The sequence below is a fragment of the Eretmochelys imbricata genome, chromosome 26 (genome assembly GCF_965152235.1).
Source record: "Eretmochelys imbricata isolate rEreImb1 chromosome 26, rEreImb1.hap1, whole genome shotgun sequence".
In the NCBI taxonomy this organism is placed as follows: Eukaryota; Metazoa; Chordata; order Testudines; family Cheloniidae; genus Eretmochelys; species Eretmochelys imbricata.
The window spans coordinates 16333138-16352867 of record NC_135597.1 but is presented as its reverse complement, the minus strand read 5'-3'; the positions used below and the strand labels follow the sequence as shown (position 1 = coordinate 16352867).

At 58.6% G+C, this 19730-nt stretch overlaps 1 protein-coding gene across 2 annotated transcripts in view; it reads right to left on the bottom strand.

Moving 5' to 3' along the window:
* Positions 1-209: 209 nt before the first annotated feature.
* Positions 210-19730, bottom strand: part of ZMIZ2 (zinc finger MIZ-type containing 2) — a 43519-nt gene continuing 23998 nt past the window's right edge. For both annotated transcript variants that reach the window (XM_077805737.1, XM_077805739.1), the window contains exons 3-19: positions 18515-18632; positions 17743-17945; positions 17193-17385; positions 15504-15767; positions 14769-14948; positions 14146-14211; positions 13301-13472; positions 12392-12533; positions 11717-11927; positions 8941-9046; positions 7932-8089; positions 7558-7625; positions 7071-7139; positions 5687-5934; positions 5112-5284; positions 4173-4427; positions 210-1824 (exon numbers count right to left, since the gene is read on the bottom strand). In XM_077805737.1, coding sequence (XP_077661863.1) covers positions 1717-1824; positions 4173-4427; positions 5112-5284; positions 5687-5934; positions 7071-7139; positions 7558-7625; positions 7932-8089; positions 8941-9046; positions 11717-11927; positions 12392-12533; positions 13301-13472; positions 14146-14211; positions 14769-14948; positions 15504-15767; positions 17193-17385; positions 17743-17945; positions 18515-18632 — 2734 coding nt within the window. In that variant the 3' untranslated portion in view covers positions 210-1716. The remainder of the gene's footprint in view (positions 1825-4172; positions 4428-5111; positions 5285-5686; positions 5935-7070; positions 7140-7557; positions 7626-7931; positions 8090-8940; positions 9047-11716; positions 11928-12391; positions 12534-13300; positions 13473-14145; positions 14212-14768; positions 14949-15503; positions 15768-17192; positions 17386-17742; positions 17946-18514; positions 18633-19730) is intronic.

Sequence of the window (19730 nt, the reverse complement as noted above, 5' to 3'; positions counted from 1 at the left end):
ATCTTCTTAGCAGGGGGCCAGGATGAGAGGAGAGATTTGGAACCTGCCCCCCTCTACACCTATTTCTTTCTCTCTCTGGTGTTCCATGTTAAAGCCACTTCCTGATCAGAGATGTCTGGAGCCCTCTCATCCGTTGACCTGCTCCCACCCTGATCTCGTAGCACACGCTCACCATTTCAGACCAACAGCACCTAGGTGATTCAGTGAGCCCCACCAAAAAGAAATGCTTTAATATATAGCGATAATGAAACAGGATACACAAAACTAAACAGTCATCAGCACTCAGACACAGGACTCCATCCTAAGAAATCCGGCCAGGGATAATGGTTTGGTTTTCCCCAGTCAGGCCGCCTCTGGGACCCCCTCTCCGCTACACTGAATTCAGCCTTGGTTGGAGAGAGGTGCTGACTGGGGGTGGAGAGGTGGAGTGGCAGGTTCCAAAACCACAGTGTTTTGGACTGACTCTTCGCTTTGATTTCCAGGGCTGGCTGGGCGTGTTCCCATCCTCAGCAGCCAGACCCTGCTTGGGTGGGACAGACATTTCAAACATGAGGGAAGGGGTCCCGCTCTGGCTGAAGCAGCAGGTCTCTGGTGGCAGGGGTGGTCCCACATGGAATGGTCTATATTACAAACTAGGGCGCATATGCACATTTATACAGAGGACTCTTGCCCCGGGGCTGGGGGACCCCAGAACTAGACACCAGAGCGACACACGTGCCTTTAAATATATTGGGTTTCTTTCCTTTAGTGTTTTTGAACTATGTACATCGTTGTGCTTGTAGATGACCCATCACCAGATGGAGTCAGTCTGTCAGGGTGTGTTTGGGGAACTGGCTGGTCTTTCCAATGGAGCCAGTTCCTTTGCTGCTTCTGCTGCAGTCCCGGGGGAAGGAATGGAAGAGGCTTTTCAGACTCCCCCTTTCTTCCACTGCAATTCATCATTGGCCCAACCCCACAGAGAAGGGAGCGGAGGTGGATCTCCAGGCATGCTCCTGTGAAGTACTGACACATCCAGGATGCTGGCTCCCAGAGATGGTAGGGAGCCAGAGCACATGAGCACTGGGGGGGCCTGAAGCCAACTGGGTGCTGTGCCCATCTAGGAGCTGGGATGGGTGGAGACAGCTTCTGGAGGTCTTCAAGGGCAATGCTGTGTCTGCTTCGCCAGGCCCTGGGACTGAGCCTCATACTGGGCTCCATGGTTCGCTGCCTTTCTTCAGCACGTGTCCCCAGTGTTGTGCGGCAATGTACACACAGGTGCCAGTCTTCATCCTGAACCTCCATGTGCCCAGGCAGAGCTGAGCATCCTAGAGCCAGCAGAGGAAGCCCCATTCCAAGAAGTTGCTCCGCCTTGTTCTTCTCCAGCTGTGGTTTGTAGGACACCTCCAGGGCTGATCAGTGGGGCCAGCACACCCGGCATGTTGGTGACCTGGCACATTAGCATAGCCCGAGTGCGTCTATGTCACGGAGGCTCCAGGAACCATCTGAGAGGGACATCTCCACTGCGTGGGAAGGATTTCCAGAGCCAGCTGCTCCAGGGTCCCTTTTGTGGGGCAGGTTCTGAGAGTTCAGACAAAGGAGTCCTTGCCCGGTGCAGAGGAGAGGCGCGTGTCTAGAAAGCTGTGGGATGGGTGAGTGTGGAGGTGCCTCAGGGTGGAGGCAAGGATGGGGGTGTGGAGGGCCTCTGGGCCTGGTGGCTGCATTCCACCGGGTACGGCTTCAGTTGTTCTCAAACAGGGAGAGCAGGTCGTCATTGCTGTTGTTGGGGAGATCTGGTGGGCCCAGGTAGGAGAGCAGCTCGTCAGGGTTCGTCAGCTCGGGAAGAAGCTGAGGGCAACAAACAGAATGAAATTACTAGGGCACCCTGTGCCCAGGGAGTGCCATGTAGGTGGCCCACGGCCAGCAACAACCTGCCCAGCCCCCTGGAGAAAAGCCGGAGCTGAGGGCGCTGCTCTGGACAAGGGGAGAAAGTAAATGGCACAGCCACAAAAGAACCCACGAACCCTGACTTCAGCCCCTGCCCCAACCCCCCAGTGCACAGCCTTCTCCCTGCTGCGAGCAGCACCCAGGAGCCCTGACTCCAGCTCTGGCTCTAGAACAGATCACTAATTGCAGGTGACCTATCCTCTCCATAAAGCCAAGCTCCGGGCTATCCCCTCTCCACTCTTGCATTCCCACATGGAGAGACCAGCTTCTGATCAGGCACAGCACTAGGCTCCACAATTTGGGAGCTGCCCCCCAGCCCTCTGTTGGGGCCATGCCATGATCTCCTCCCCAGGCTATGAAACACTACCCATCTCGGTCCCATCTCACCCAGCCAGGCATGTCAGACAACAGCTGGTGCGAGGGCCTGAGGATGCCCAGAGAGCTGAGGTGAGCCAGTGTTGCCCAGTTTGCTCCGGGCGTGGCCATTCAATGTGTTTTTTTCTCCTGGTTTTGAAAACCCAGCAGGAGTAACTGCTAGCTGAACACCCATGGAGCAGAGGGGGATGGGCTGGGAAGAGGGGCTGCAGCCTCCAAGTCCCTGCCCCACACAGGCCATGTGGAAGGGTTACTTTTTTATCTGTCAGCCCCCAAAACAGCCAGCAGCTGCAAACTCTCCTGCAGGGAGATCTGTAGCCAGAGGGTGGGGGCATCATATTCCCCCAGTGCTGGGACCTTCCCCACTAACACCACGATCCCCATGTCCAGTCACAGCCCCCTGGGAAGACAATGTCAGCTCCCAGCAAAGAGGGAGAAGGGGCAACTCGATCCTCAGCTAGATCCAGCAGCTGATGTGCTTGGCAGTTCCTTCCCGGCAAGGGGCAAGGGAGACTCCCAAGCCCCGGGGGCTCCTAGTTCAGAGTGAGGATGTTTCACACCCACCGTGCACCAGTATGAACAGCGGCACGTGGTGCTGCAGGGCTGGGGAGAACCAAGTCCCTGCTGGGGCACGGATCTCTGGAGTGATGACGCGTCTGGGGCAGGCAGAAGCCAAGAGCCGAGCCCCACAATGTTGCTGAGAGTGCGCAAATGAGACACCTTCTGTGGCGGGGGAAGGCGACAGGAAGTTCCAGCCCAGGCAGATGGTTCCGGGTTCAGCTGGCTGGGCAAAGTGGGATTAGCCCTGGCTGGAGGCCTGAGACAGCACAGCGCTCATGGGGTGGGAGCCTCACCAATGCCCGGGGGTCTCTGAGCAGACATAGGAGGGGGATGCACAAAGGAAACAGCATGAGGACAGGACTGGCTAAAGGCACGCCTCCTCTTCCCCCACGCCGCTAATGCACAAAGGAAACAGCATGAGGACAGCACTGGCCAAAGGCACGCCTCCTCTTCCCCCACGCCTCTAATGCATGGCAACAGCTGAGCGGAGCTCAAACCCCTGACCTACTGCCCAGAAGAGTCCGACAGGGAATGTCCCAGAAGAACGGGATGGGGGGATGGAATGAGGATCAAGCCTCATTCCCGACCCAAGACCATCTGCACTCCAGGCAAGAGGGTGGTGGGGATTACGCCTACTCAGCCTGAGGCCATAAGCCTTGCAGCCAGGAAGCCTCCGGGGAAGCTGGTGGGAGCCAGACCACGTGGGGAACGAACCATACCCTCCGCAGGGGCTGTGTGGTGAAGGCATGCGACTGCACTCCCGGAGGGCGCGACTCGGAGTCTCACACCTCCAGCTCGCCCTGCTGCAAGGTGGGGGCTGATCCATCGAGCTAGGGCAGTCCAAGGGAGTCGGCCATGAAGCTGGCTGCATCGTCGCCTCACATACTGCTGCCACTGAAACTGACTTGCCTTAGGTGGTGCGAGGGAACTTTGAAGAGCACCTGTCCCTGCAGCCCTCCTGCCCTGGGGCAAAGGCCCTGAGCATGTGGGGATTTCCCCTCTGACAGCAGGGGGTACTGAGCTGGGCTTCTTGGCATACAAGTTTCTCAGACCCCATCCGCAGAGCGCGTGGGAGCTGGGAGCCAGTGGGCTCAGCCAGCAACGGGCCCGGGCACTGTTGGCTAATCACAGATCTGAGCCTCAGTTCGGAAGGTCCCTGCAACTAGTGCAGACCGATCCCTCAGGGCTTCCCCTGCCCTGCTTAGAGAAAAAGACTCAGTGTGTGGGGGTGTGTGTGTGGGGGGGGGATGCAGCCCCCGAGACAACCCCCTGGAGCTGGACAGGGCACGGTCAGGAAGGGTCAGTTTACTTACATCGAGGGAAGGCTCCGGCCCTTCCCCAGCTCCCGGCATGACTGGCTGCCCCACCATCCCAGGCCCAGGGTTAAAGGCAAGATCCCCTGCATGCGCCGGACCCCCGGATCCCGCCTGCCCAATGGGCTGCCGGGACTGCGGGGGGGGAGGGTTCCGGTGATGGAGCTGCTGTCCCGACTGGCTGCTGAGGTTGGGGTTATGAAGCCCCTGCTGTACAGGGTTGTGGGATGGGTCTATCCTGCCAGATGGAGGCATCTGAGAGAGAGGAAGAAAATCCGGTGATGAGAAACCATTCTCTGAGCTGTGGAGTGGCCAGGCCTGAAGCAGGACCCCAGGGTCACACCCAGGGCCATACAAACACCCAGCATACACACATGCCCCCTTAACACCCCCACAAACATGCCACTGACACGCACCCTGCCCCACACTTCCCTCACAACCACCCGTTGCCCTTTTGGAGCCTGGTATTTTACAGCTGATGTGAGCAGACAGAATGGTGCCCCTGCATTCCCACCTTCCAGAAGAGCCTGCCACACTGCCCCCTGTGGGGTACGGGCCTCGGTGACGCGAGGTGCAGTGCTGCATGCTCCCCACCGGGAGGTGCTCTCTCACTCACGAACTTCTGGGGATTGGGCCTTGGTTCTGGCTCTCCTGCACCAGATGGCAAATAACCATGCCTGGTTCAGAAAGCCACTGATCAAAGGACAGAATGCTATTGGCCAAGGCAACATGCCACCAAGCAGCCCCGGGCATACCCAGCGAACCAGCCGTGAGTTGTCACAAACACTAGTGAGGAAGCACAGCATCCTGCCAGCTGCACTGCTCAAGGGCCTGGGAGGACCAGCTGCCACAGACAGAAGTGGGGTCACCTAAGCCACAGGGAGAGCACCCCTCTCCCACACACACAACCCTTATCCGCTCCAGGGAAGCCCATCTGACCTGTCCGGTGATGGAGGGAGCTGGTGGCTTTTCGGGGGTCAGGAGGCTGCTGGGAATGTCCGACTGGTAGGAGATGGGGGGAGGCCCTGGCGTGAATTCGTTCAACGTCGGGGTGCCGGGGTTTGTGGGAGGGAACGAGTCCGGGAAACTGCCAGGGCCAGAGAAGCTGGAACCTGCAAAAGAAAACCTGGTCAGAGCAGAGCCAGGTGTGCCAGAGCGGGGCAGGGTACGCTGGGAGGACACCCATGGGCAGTTCCTTGAGAATCCTGTCACATGTGTGAGTGGGCACACTCAGCTCCAGGCACCTCCCTGCACTTCATCAGCAGCAGGGTCCTCTGGGCCACCCTGCCCTGCCCGCTTCCCCAAGGAAGCCAGTGGAGACCCTTCTTTGTCCCCTCCCTCTGGTCAGAGGCCCCCGTTCCTGATGCCTAGTCCACTCCTTCATCAAAGGCCCCATTCCCTGCCCCCCCACCTGAAGGCCCTATTCCCTGTCCCTTTGCCCGCCCCCACCTGAGACCCCTTTCTCTTCCCCCCGGCTCAGAGGCCCAGCCCCCCTCCCGCCCCTGGTCACGCACTCTGGCTGCTGTAGTCACTGGCACTGCCGCTGGTGGGCGGGGGCTGCAGGGGCGTGAACGGTGAGGAGCCGGGGCCCAGGGCGGCGATCATCTCCATGACATTGGGCATCACCATGTGAGTGGGGCTCATGGTCCGGCAGCGCTTCAGCACAGGGCCGTCCTGCTCCTCCTTGATGTGGATGTCGGGCTTGATGGGCACTGGCTTCCAGCTGCACGTGGGGTCGATGGTGATCTCCTCATAGTCGGAGCTGGGTGGGCAGAGAGGGGCAGGTCAGGGTGGGCAGAGCTCTCACATCTGTTGGCACCGCCAGGGCCCCTAACATCAGTCAGCCTGGGGCAACCGGGCTATTGCCGCAGCAGTCCTGGGCTTGGCAGCTTTTCAAGAGGGGTGCGTGAGGGAGGAGCATGGGGGGGGTGCATCCTGGCAAAGCCCTCCAGGGACCCGTCGCCTGTGCTGGGAGCTGCACTAGCCCCTGATCTGGAGCCGCCCTCTCTCTTCCTGGGGGTGGGCTGGACCTGTTCCCTGAAGTCCCTGGGTTTAGCTGGGCAGAGGAATCAGCAGAGCAGGGCTGGCATGGCAAGGGCTGTGGGGAGATGGGGCGTTGGAGCAGGGCTGGCAGGGAGGCCCTGTACAAGGGGTGGCTGCAGGCAGGGCCCAGCCCTACCAGCCTCTAGTGCAGGGCTGTCCTGTTAGTCGTGGGGAGGGGCTGGCTCAAGAGCTGCAGAGACTGCAGCCCCTTGTCAAGGTGCAACCTTCCCCCCAGTCCTGCCTCAGGCTGTGCTGGAGGGACCCCTCTGGGGGTGGAAGGGGAGGGGTGTCCAGCCCTCTCTGCTGAGGCTGCTAAGATGGGACTTTTAGCTGGACACACCCAGCCGCAGCCGGGACCCTGCACTGGACCCTGGGGACAGGCACAGCCCGGCACTCAGCTCAGTCTTGTTCTGGGATCCCCTGGGGAAATCATATTGTTGCCCCCTCCCACTAAGCAGGGGTCTCTAGAGAGCACTGCAAGGTGCTCTGTCCCCCAGGGCACAGCTCTCCCATCCCCTGAGCTCCCACCCATAGCTGTCCATTCCCCAGGAGCCCCCACTGACCCCACCCAAGTCATGTGCTGCCCTGACGTCCCCCCAGCTGCACACGGGGATTCTGCCTTCAGCACCTCCGCCATCTGCCCTCTCCTGGGGGTGGGGTGGGAAGGGAGCAGAGGGCAGGTCAGGGCTCTCCAGGGCAAATCCCCTAATCAGCCTGGCTTTTTGGGAGCAGGTTATGCCCCCAGAGAGACACTAACTTCACCAACTCTCTCTCTCTGGCACACATCTGCCCTCTGATGGCGAAAAGGAAACACAACAGTGCAGCACAGTGCGGGAACTCAAGCAGGGCACTTACTTCTGAATGTAGATCAGGATCCCCAGCATGTACTGATCCACCTCTAGTCCTTCCAGGAGAGCCGTTTTACTGAGGACAAGACAAGGGACGGGTCTGAGAAGGGGACCCAGTCACACCGTTCAGCTCCTCGTAGGAGCTGGGGACTCAAATCCAAAACAGCATCCGCGGCCAGAGGAACCCAGCGCTGCTCCCCTCCCCACACAAACCCTCTGGACCCTGAGAGTGGGTCATAAAGCACAGCACAAAGGTGGGTCGGTATCTTTACCCCCGTTATACAGAGGGGGAAACTGAAGCACAGAGAGGGCAAGTCCCAGGTCACCCAGCAGCAGAGCTGCGGGTAAAACCCAGGTCTCCAGCTTCTCAGCCCCCTGCTGAGCACTAGACTCTGCCATAGCGCCGTGACAGCAGTTCAGTTGGTGTGTGAGGGGGTGGAGAGTGGGTGGGGGGTCAGTCTGGGCTGCCCACTCCACAGAGCACGACCACTCACTTGCAAACAGGACACCGCCACGTTCCCCTCTCGCAGTTCAGTTGCAGGTAGGACTCCAAGTCAAAGCACTGAGCAGGGAGAGAAAGTGAGACAAGCAGTCACCCTTGGGGTGGAGGGGAGAAGGCAGCAAAGTGATGCCTCCAGGTGGCAGGGAGAGAGACAGCCCAGGCACTGGGCCAGCAGCCTGGCCTTACAATGTCCCCAGTGAGGGGTCTCCCACCCCTTCCCTGGGAAGACCCTTCTGCCACCTGAGAGGTCTCACTGCCATTCTGTCCCTTTGCCACTGGTCAGAGCCCTTTATTTCTGGTCCTCCCAGCATGTGCCTGAGCCCAGACACCTGGCAGGGAGCTCAGCCAGTGTGGGGGGAGTCGCACCTGTATGTGCCTGCAGTCATGGCCCCGGGCAGGGAGCTGGATTCTCCGGAAGGTGATGGGACACTTCAGCGACACCTTGATAGCTGTCTGCTCCACGCCGTCCTCCCCATTGGGACCCGGAGTCCCTGGGATTGTCCCACTGCTGAAGTTTCGCTTTACTAGGTATTGAGAGTGAAAGGCCATTGAGAATAGCACCATCACTTCCTGGGGAGCTGGGCTCAGGCAGAGGGAAGCTCCAGGCCTGGGGAGCCAGCCTGCCAGGAAGCTGCACAGCCCCTTACTCCAACCCCTTAGGGAGACCTGCTTCACATGGCAGGGCTGGGAGGGGAGACCAGCAGGAGGCTTGTTAGAGTGGGGAGGCTTGTGCAGCTAACAGGCAGCGCTGGGACCAGGCCTCGCCGCCCTTATGGGTCAGCTGGTGGCAACACGCGCTGGGGGGGGAGTGCTGGTCACCACTAGGGTGCCCCCTGGTGCTCAAAGGCATGCATGTCACCCCTGGCACAGTGAATTGGGATGTCAAGGGTTAGATGCCCAGATGTGTATGAACTGCACTAGCCCATTGCGATGAGCCCCTGAGCCAGCAGGAGGGGAGAGCCCTTAGGAACAGACCAGCTGGGCTTGGATGGAGGAGCACTGACTGGTGCCCTAATTACTAACCCCTTGCCCTCCTCTTTGCCTTTCACCTGAGGCTCTCCAAGCTCCTTAGTCACTAATTGACTGTGTGGAAGCTCAGTATCATTATCTCCATTTAACAGGTGGAGAAACTGAGGCACAGATGAGGGCAGGGGCATGCCCAAGGTGAGAACCCAGGAGTCTTGACTCCCAGTCCCTTTCTCTAAATATAAGCTCACAAGGCATGGCCAGAAAGACAGAGCCCAGGGCTATTTGGAGTTCCTCCTTCCAGCTCCCACCCATAGCAGCTCCACCAGGAGCACTGCCCACAGGGCTGAGGCCTCCAAACTCATGGCACATTGAAGGAGCCACCTTGCAGCCCAGCGGGGGCACTCACTTTTGGTGATGCAGTGCTCGGCTGGCAGCAGGCGCTTCTTTATTAACCCTTGCAGCACTGACCGAACGGAGGGCCGGTGCACCAGCTGCAGGACAAAGAGGTGAGACTGCAAAGAGGGGAGAGAGATTAGCTGGGTCGCGTGTGCACAAATCAGACCAGCGTTGCCATGCCTCTCCCCCAGAGCCCCCAGGCTTCCATATCCACATCCATCTATTGCACCAGTAGATCCCCAGGGCTCTGCACAAGAATCCCAGCCAACGGGCTCTGCTGAACTGTCTCGTTGAGCCTTCTAGCGTGTCTGGAGTTTAAATGGCCACCTGCACTCCTAATGACATGGCTACAGACTGTATCCAGTATACATGGTCAGGGCCACCTTGCATCTCATCCCCAAAGGCTGAGCAGAGCTTTCCCAGCTACCTGGAAGCTGAACGCAAAGCCCCTTCCAGGGGGACATTATGGGTGGCGGTGGTAGGGCCATCTAGAATTAAGGTTGCTCGACACTTCCCATTCTAAGACCCTGTTTTTAGCTGTTTATAACTTTGCCAAATGTTAACTGCTCAGGCTGAACTTTTCCACACTGAGAGTCTGCTTCAGGCTGCATTTTGTGGGCAAGTTTCCGTGAAAAGGGCTCAACTGTTTCCAAGACCAAGACTAGAGAATAACACCTTGTTTTGCCCACGGTCAAAAAACTTTTCCAAGCATTTTGCTGAGAAGCTCTAGCACCCCCACACTTTGGGGCAGGGGTTAGAACGTGACAAGGGGTTGCCCTCTGGTGTAAGCAAAGTGCACAGGCAACCTACATTGAGGAATTTCCTAGCTTTTGAGTACTTGACTTTGCAACCTTAACATTCTTTTCTCACGGGATGTGGGGTTTTTTGGCGTTGGGGTTTTTTTGTTTTGTGTTTTTTACTGTAATATGCCATTGGAACATCTGACCAAGAGCTGGGATGAATTCTCTGTCACTGGCAAGGTTTCAATCACGACTGGATGTTCTGCTAAAAGATCTGCTCTAGTTCAAACAGGAATTAATTCAGAGCAGTCCTCTGGCTTGTGTTATGTGATAGGTCAGCCTAAACGATCCGAGTAGTCCCTTTTGGTTCAATAAGCTGTGAACTTAGGTTCTCTCTCATAATCTGCTCCAGGGAGCACAGAAACCCAATTCTGGTTCTTCCCCTCCCTCCCAAAGTCCAGGCTGTGACTTCAGGAATATCTGCCCCAGAGGTCAATCCACCTACCCCATGATGCACTGTATCGTGCTTTCACCTCTCCAACGGATGGGGCTGCCATGCTGCTGGTCTAGTTAACTTGGTTAGTAAGGGTTTGATTTTCTGTTGGGGGGTGTGCATGGTGGGAGTCAGGAACCTTCCCAACAATTAATAAGCTTTTGTCTTTCTCTGGTGCCTTTAAATGGTGGATCTCAACATGCTTTAACTAAGCAAGCCTGGAAGGTAAGTTTAGTGTGCACATTGCTTAGGCCACACTCCTTCCCAAAGCTAGGAACAGAACTAAGGAGTGAGTTCCCACCCCCTCTACCCCTTACTCCACCCTCCCTGCTAAAACCCGGGCTCCAGCTCAGGGTTCCGGGATCTCACTGCTCTGCTCTAACCAGTAGACCACACTGTCTCCAATAGGCGAGGGGTGGGTGCCTCTCTGGGATGCTGCTGGATGGAGCATGCAGATGCTGTGATATACAGGTGCCTTTGGGAGGCCATGCCCACATCTCCTGGCCTGGCAGAGATGGTGTGTGGTGTCTGGTCTCTGACTGGCCGGGGACAGGAAATGGGTTTTTATTCCCACGAAAAATCTTGGATTTTCGTCAAAAAACAGAAAACTAAAATATTTCCATTTGGTAATGCTGCTGTGGTGCCTCATAGGAGCTGTAGTGCAGGTACCTCATGCTCGCATTCTCTATGGGCTGGACTACATCTCCCATGATGCACCAGTTTCTCCCCCTGATGAAGGCAGGTGATGGTCTCATGGGAGTCCCTGGATGTGGTGCATCATGGGAAAGTGAGTGTGGCTGGGGAGCCTGGCCCTTAGAGTAGAATGTGGATAAGAGGAAAATGAACTACAACTCCCATGAGTTGTGTGGCAGCAGCATTGCTGAATGGAAATATTCAGCATTTGTTTCTCTGATAAAAAATCAAAAGTAGAACCAGGCAATAGACCAGAGCAGATCTTGTAGCTAAACATCCAACCTTAATTTAAAAAATGTCAGTGATGGAGAATCCACCATGAGCTTTGGGAAATTGTTCCATTGATTAATTACTCTCACTGGTAAAAAGTTACACCTTATTTCCAGACTGAATTTGTCTAGCTTCAACTTCCAGCCGCTGGATCACGTTAGACCTTCCTCTGCTGGACGGAGGAGCCCAGTATTAAATATTTGTTCCCCACGTAGGTACTGACAGACTGGGATGAAGTCACCCGTTAGCCTTTTTTTGTTGTTGAGCTAAACTGATTGAGCTCCGTGAGTCTTTCACTCTCAGGCAGGTTTTCTAATCCTTGAATCATTCTCGTGGTTCTTCTCTGCCCCGCTAATTTATCAACACCCCTCCTGCATTGTGGGCACCAGAACTGGACACAGGATTCCAGCAGTGGTCGCACCAGTGCCAAATGAGCAGGACTGGGCCCACGGTGTGATGTAACTTTACAGCGAGCATGTGTGCACACATATACATACACACATGCTTGTGTGCGTCTGGCAGTGTCTGTGAGTTTGTCAGTTTGTGCATGTACTGGGATCTGGGCAGGCAGGGGAGTGCAGGTCACTTACACAGCAGCAGGCGGTGACGGTTATCTGGATGGTGTTCCTCCCAGGCTGGCACACCTGCTTCAGGTAGAGGGGCTTGTGGGAAGTCTTGTTGTCACCCCGCTCGATGGTCAGGGGCGTAGCATTGACGCTGACCTGGACTGAGGCCGGCCAGTTAGTGTTCATCTGTCGGTCCTCATGGTGGTAGCATTTGAACTGGAGCTCCAGGTCAGGCCTTGGGCAGGAGGAAAGCTGGCTGAGTGACCCTGGAGAGTTCTTTGGACAGTCGAGGGGGGTGTAGAGGGAGATAGGCTAGGAGCCCGTGGAACAGGGATTCAGGGTAGCTCCAGGGCCAGGGGCAGGGCATCGGCCAGGTTCTCTCCATTGGTAGAGAGAAGGCAGACGGTGCTGTGACTCAGCGGCGGGGATCCCAGCTATGAAGGGGCCAGAGGGCAGTGCCTTGGGGTGGAGGGACCAGAGGGTGACGGCTGGACTGGAGGGTGGGCAAAGGGGCAGACCCAGCTGTGGGGAGGCTTGGAATCTCTGCCCCTATGGGGAGGCCAAAGCTGCTCCACAGCCAGGAGGGCCGGGTGTGAGAGCGGCCAGGCCAGTACAACGAGGACCCCAGCAGAACTGGGGGGACTGCCAGCGCTAGCGGTGAGGGGAGCTGTGAGTGGAGCCCCGGGGGGGAGGCCTCACCTCAGCATCAGTGTCTTGTAGACAGAATCGCGGAGCTGGAAAACATGGTTGCTGACAGCCAGGTTGTGCTGGAGGCGGAAGGGCTCCAGGACCACCCCGTCCCGCACGGGGAAGGTCAGGCGCAGCTCCTCGCACGGGTTGCCTGTGGTGGGGGAAGGAGGGCTCAGGCTGGGGATGGGCCAGCGGTGCAGGGCCATAGGCACCGGCAGGCACTGCACCTGCAGCACCACGGGCACCAGCTGCAGAGGGCGCCAGGCCATGGGGCTGGCCTGGACCCCCCTGCCCCTTCTTCCTCTCCCAAACATGGTTGGGGGCAGCGCCCTGTCCTCCCGTCTTTGGGTGGCGTCCCAGACACCCCTCCCCCGACCCGATTCCACCTCCCCAACTGCCATGGAACCCCCAGCCCCCCAATGTTCCATCCCCCCCTACAGGGGCCATGCCCCCCAAATTCCATCCTGGCTCAGAGAGACAGACCCCTGTGCTGTTCCCCCTTGCCCTGTGGACGGGGGGCCGCTGTGCCCACATTTAGCGAGGCCGCATGGAGCTGCTGGGTTTCCTCCTGCCCTGAATTCATCCCCCCACGCTTCCTGTAGCCCGGGTGGACCAGCCCATGGATGATGGGCCCAGGTGGACCAGCCCATGGATGATGGGCCCGGGTGGAGCAGCCCATGGATGATGGGCCCGGGTGGAGCAGCCCATGGATGATGGGCCCGGGTGGAGCAGCCCATGGATGATGGGCCCGGGTGGAGCAGCCCATGGATGATGGGCCCGGGTGGAGCAGCCCATGGATGATGGGCCCGGGTGGAGCAGCCCATGGATGATGGGCCCGGGTGGAGCAGCTGGTGGGCAAGGCACTCCTCTGCTTCAGACTCCCGGGCCGGATCCCAAAGACCTGCAGGTGAGACTCACCTGAAGGCGACGGGTGCAGGGAGCTGACGCTGGGCTTGATGTCCGTCAGGAAGGGCGACTTGACATCCTGCCCCGGGGACATGTATGGTGGGATGGTGCTTCCGGGCGTCATGGGGGGCGTGGGGTTCCCGGGCAGCGGGGAGCTGGGGTAGCCAGGCACAGACCGGCCAGGCTGCAGGGAGACAAACACATCGTGGCTGTCCCCAGCCTTTGGGGGAACCCGACCTTTAGCACAGGGGGTGCATCCCCTTAGGGACTAGGAGGGAAACAGGAGATATGGGGCAAGCGGGAGAGGAGTAGGGGCCTGCTCCTCTGGGCAAAGATGCCAAGGAAAGGGGGAGGCTGGGAGACCCCTGGAGCGCAGGGAGAGCTACCAGTGCCTCTGGAAGTTACTTGGCATGTCCATGAGCAGCCCACTAGATGTGCCAGGGGGCTCGGGGTTGGAAAAAACATGCCCCCTGGGACAGCAAATCCTCCTCACTCGGGGCAGTATTGGGTGGTAGCACCTGGGGGGCAGAGCGCGCATAGTTCCAGGGGGACAGGACTGGTGTGCTACTGGCGGGCAGAGCGGGTGTACCAGGAGAAGCAGAGCGGACACAGTACTGGGAGGGCAATGCTGGGGGACAGAGGGGATGCAGGACTGGGAGGTACCAAATTAGGGTGGCAGTACCCAGGGGGCAAAGCGGCCATAGTACTGGGAAGCAGTACTGGGGTTGGGGGTGCAGAGCAGGGGCAGTACCAGGGGAGGCAGAGCGAACAGAGTATTGGGCGCAAAGCAGGCCTGGCTGCCCCTCAGTTCCCAGAGCAGGGAGATGCCAGGGCTGGCCCTCGGTGCAGTGACTCACCCCGTTCATGGAGGCCTGGCTGTAGCTGGTGAAGCTGGCATTCTGCCCATTGAACTGGTCAGTCGGCTGGAAAGAAGATGACCCCAAGGCACAGCGTCAGAGGAGCATCCCAGTCCTCAGACTTCAGCCCACCCCAGACCCGCTAGACTGTCCATCATGGACTGGCCCCCTCACCCCATCCCGGGGGGAGCCTCGTCTCAGGGTGTAGGCAGCAAGATGGGTCAGGGGTACAGGCAGGAGCCATGGGATGCAGGGGAGGATGGTCTTCAGGCTAAAGCTTGAGCCTGGGAACCAGGACTCCTGGGTTCTTTTCCCAGTTCTGCCTTGCTGGGTGACCTCAGAAAAGCCCACTGGGCCCTCTCTACAATGGGGTTCAGCTGCGGGAGACAGAGGGTTAACTCCTCAGGAGCTCCTGGAGGAGGGGGCACTGGAGCAATTGGGGGGGGGGGGTGTTAATAAAGGTTAAAGGTGTGTGGAGGAGGGTCCAAAGTAACTCCCCCCAAGCAATCTACAAAGACAATGTGCTTCCCCCAGTGGAGGCTGCCTGTACCCCACCTCGTACAATGCTCCCCAACACCATCCCCCTATACAGTCTCTGCAGCGTCACCCTGACAGTTAGGTACCTTGTAGTATGGTCCGGCGGAGACAGAGGCGGAGAGGTACTGGCCCATTCCTTGCTGCATGGGCATCCTGTGGCCAGGGTATGAGGGGGACGGTGCAGATGGCTGGGGCGCGCTAGGAGCATACTGGGCAGCTTGGGTGGGGTACTGGGCCCCCTGGATGTACTGCTGCCCGGGGTAACCCTGAGAGGGAGAGACAAGATGGCATCACAGCCCTGAAACCAGGAAGAGCGGAACCCCCCATGCAGCCACCTCTGGGGTGGAGGCCAGCACAGAGTTGATGCATCACTTGCTGCCCAGCAAGACTCCAGAAAAGCCACGCCCAGTTATCTCCGTTCGCCTGGCTGAGTGCCCCAGGTCAGGCTTGAAGCTGAGAGCTAGGAGCCTTGCTGAAAACACTGCCTCCCCCAGCAGCATTGTGTGCCTCCTCCCTGGGTGCCAGAGTTTGTGGGGCCCACAGTAGCTCCCCCTCCTTTAGCCCTGGGCAACTCTCAGCTTATCACTTTTGGCAGGCTCAGGGTTAAAGCTGGGCATCAGGTCTCTCCTGAGGGGACAGATGAGGTTCCAGAGCTGCAGGGCTCCCAGCCTCCCCAGGCAGGAGCCAGGCCCAGGACCCCCTCCTTGGGCAGCGGCAAGCTGGGTCCCAGCATGTGGGGTTGCTCTGGGCTGTTTAATTGCAATGGGACCCAAATCCCCTGCCCGCTGATCATGCCGGCCTCATCCCTGCTTCTTACTCACGTCACTGGAATACGCCCTCTTGACCCCCTGCCGGGGGATCTGCTGGCTCTGTGGGGGCCCAGGGTACCCATGCTGGGGCAGCCTCTGTCCTCCATACAAGGGGGTCATGCCAGGGGCCCTGGCGGGGTTCATGCTCATGGGAGACATTCCTGAAGGGCCCATCACGCCCCCCATGCTGGCAGGGTTCATCCCAGCTGGCACAGCGGGTCCGCGGGGGCCCGAGTGAGGCAGGAACTGGCTGTTAAATGGCTGCCCAGCCCCCATCTGGAGAAATAAGTAGAGAGATCAGAGCCACTTGGAAAGGAAACAAAGCACACAGGGTACTGCAACAATTCCTGGTTCACACCCCAGCACTCAGCACTGCTGAGGTGTCCAGCACCAAACCCCATCACTGATGCCCCCACACCCAGCACCCATCACTGAAACACCCCACGCACCCATCACAGACCGCACCACACCCAACCCCATCACTAACCCCCCCATGCACCCATCAATGAACCCCCCACCCCAACCCCATCACTGACACCCCACATACACACATCACTGACCCCCTACGTATACCCATCACTGACTCCCTCCACACTCAGCACCTACCATTGAACTCCCATACCCCCAACCCATAACTGAACCCCCCACACCGCCAATGCCATCACTGGCCCCACCACGCACCCACCATTGACCCCCACACACCCCCACCCCATCACTGACCCCCCACGCATCTCATCACAGAACACCCCCACCCCAACCCCATCACTGATGCCCCCGACATATAACCCCACCACTTACCCCCCATGCACCCACCACTGACCCCCTACATCCATCTAGAACCCATTACTGATCCCCCCACCCAACAACCATCACCGACCCCCTCATGCACCCATCACTGAACCCCCCCATGCACACCCATCACTGACCCCCCACATCACTTGTAACTGACCCCCCCACGCACCCATCACTGACCCCCCCCACTCCAACCCCATCTCTAACCCCCCATGCACCCATCACTGACCCCTCCACACCCAACCCCATCACTGAATCAATCACCCCCACCCAACACCCATCACTGACCCCCGCATGCACCCATCACTGAACCCCCCCACACAACCCCATCACTGACCCACCATGTACATGCGTCATTGACCCCCCCACACATCCAACCCCACACTGACCTCCCACATACACCCATCACTGACCCTCTCCACAGCCAGCACCCATCACTGAACCCCCCCATGCACCCATCATTGAACCCCCCCATGCACTAGTCATTGACCCTCCAAACACCCCGATCACTGAACCCCCCACATAGACTCAGCATCCTTCACTGACCCCCTCCCCACATCCACCCAGCACCCAACTTCCATCACTGACCCCCCACCCCACGAACATCACCTACCCCACCCCACACATACCTACCACTGCCAGAACACCTATCTCCCCTCCCGCGCATCTATTCGTGCTGGGGCTCCTGCCAACCCCAACACCCTGGAGCACCCAGCACAACCTAGCGCCGCCGGGCCTCCAGAACGCCAACCCTATCCCGTCGATACTGAGGCACCTGTCCACCATCCCCAACCCGTACCCACCACCAGGGCTGCTGGGCCCCAGAGTTACGCCGACACCCCATCTAATACTGCAGCCCAGTGCCTCCGGCCTGCCAGCAGCTGCCTGGCTGAGGGAGCACACTCTTACCGCTCCGTACTGGCTCAGCTCCTGACTCTGCTTCTCCTGCAAGGCGGCCACCGTGGCTGTGGCCGTGGCTGTGGCCGTGGCAGCTGCTGCGGCCACAGCGGCTGCAGCAGCCGCCTGGGTGAAGTCGGCCGGGGGCCGGCCCGTGTGTGAAGGGAGGCCCATGCCGCCGGGGCCATTGGGGCTGCCTGCGTAACTAGAGAAAGGGGAGGAAGTCACAGAGCCATTCCTGCAAAGGGCTGTAGGACTCCCCCCTTGAAGGCCATAATGGCGCCCCACCATCTCCCTGAAGGAGCCTCCACCCCATCCCAAGGCTGGGCTCCCCAGTGCCATCAACAATGATGGGAGCATGGGGACGGCTCCTTATCTGGCCAGCACAGCAGTGTGTGTGGGCATGGGGTGTTTGAGGGCTTATTAGAGAGAACAGCTCCATTCTCCCATCACACCCAGGGCTGCCCATGACCCTGAGAAGCCATCACGCCCAGGAGAGCACTCCCACCACACAGAGACTGGGCATGAGGCCAGCCGAGCCACGCCAAGGCCCCCTCCTTACCTGGTGGTGAAGCCTGGCCCCCCAGGGTATGTGCTACGGCCGTACATCCCCTGCTGCACGTAGCCCTTGCTGGCGGCCCCCTCCGGGAAAGGCTGCTGTCCCATAAACTGAGGCGAGTTCATTCCAGAGCCACTGCCAGCCATGCCGGGCATCATGGGGTTTCCAGAGGTGTTTCCCCCAGGGCCCATGGAGTTTCCAAAAACCTGCACAGGACAGATCCCGAGAGAGGTGGTGTAAGGGGGTGAGAGAGGCAGCATGAGATGCCAGACCACCCACCCCCGGGAACCCCTCATCACACCCCCTTCGCCAAGGGGCTGCAGCCCAAGCACCAGCAGCATGACTGGAAGTGGGGGAAGGAAAGAGGGGGCTGGAGGGGCGAGGGGGGCTGGTGGAGGAACACGTATAGGCACAGAGTTGGCAAAGGGCAGTGTTTGTGGGGAGCTGATGGAGTGGGGGTGGTGTGTGGGGGGAGATGAGTTGACAGAGGCAGAACATGGGGGGCTGGGGCTGAAGGGAGGAAGGGGGCTGGGATGGGACATATGTGGGAGGCTGTCATAGCAGGGACAATGGTGGGGAAAAGGGATTGGCAGAGGGGCAGGAGTGGGGTACAGGTCCCAGGACAGATCTCAGGGACGCTTTCCCCTTTGCAATGTTTTAGGGGCTCCCAAAAGCACCCCAGCTCTGGGCAGCGCCCTAGACCTTGCCCTTGCCACTGCCACACCCAGGGGCCTCCAGCTGTGTCCCCGTGACTCAGGGAGGTTGCCCCAGGTACCTGGCTCTGGGACGTGTTGTTGCTGACGCCCCAAACGGTGGTTACCACGGAGAGAGATCCTGCAGGCTGATTGGTGCTCTGTTGCCAAGGAACTGACTCGTATGCAAATGAACCATCACTAGAAAGGAAAACAAGGCCATTAAAAAGCCCTTTGGGGGGTTGGTGGGGATGGTGGAGCAACTGGACAGACACACATGGCCAGGGCTGGAGGCATCCACGGCTGGGGAGGGGCTCTGGCAGATCTGAGGGAGGGTGGGAGAGGAGTTATTTAAGGTACGCACCAATGTGGACGCAAGAAGCAATGGATATAAACTGGCCAGAAACAAGTTTAGGCTTGAAATTAGGTGAAGGTTTCTGTGAAGTTCTGGAACAGCCTTCAAAGGGGAGCAGTAAGGGCAAAAAAATGAACTAGCTTCAAAACTGAGCTTGATAAATTTATGCAGGGGGTGGTGTGATGGGACTGCCTACAATAGCATGGAGCTGATCTGTGACTGCTAGCAGCAAATATCCCCAACGGCTGGCGATGGGACACTAGATGGGGAGGGCTCTGAGTTACTACAGAGAATTCTTTCCCAAGTGTCTGGCTGGTGGGTCTTTCCCACATGCTCAGGGTCGAACCGATCGCCAGAGTTGGGATCAGGAAGGAATTTTCCACTGGGTCAGATTGGCAGAGACCTTGGAGGGGTTTTGCCTTCCTCTGCAGCGTGGGGCCCGGGTCACTTGCAGGTTTAAACTAGTGTAAATAGTGGAGTCTCTGTAACTTGGGGCCTTTAAATCACGATTTGGGGACTTCAGTCACTCAGCCAGAGGTGAGGGGTCTGTTACAGGAGGGGATGGGCGAGGTTCTGTGGCCTACAATGTGCAGGAGGGCAGACTAGATGATAATGATGGTCTAAGAGTCTACCTATGAGCGTTGGAAAGAGCTGGGGTGGTACCTGTGGCCAAGCAGGAGGTGCTAAGTTGGGGGGATCCATGATGGGGGAGGAGGCGCTGGGTCTATGTTGGGGAGCAGGGACAGGGCAGGAGGCAACGCAAGGTAGTTATCAGCGAGGTTTGTGTAGAGATGATACAAGACACATCACCCCGTCCTCTGGTGCCACATTGTGAGTAACACTAGAGCTGTGCGTGGAGAGCTCTATTGCTCCCCCCCATTCCCGGCCAGCAGGAGAGGTGAGGGAGGACCCTAGTTCCCCATACATCTCCCTGAAAAGCCCAC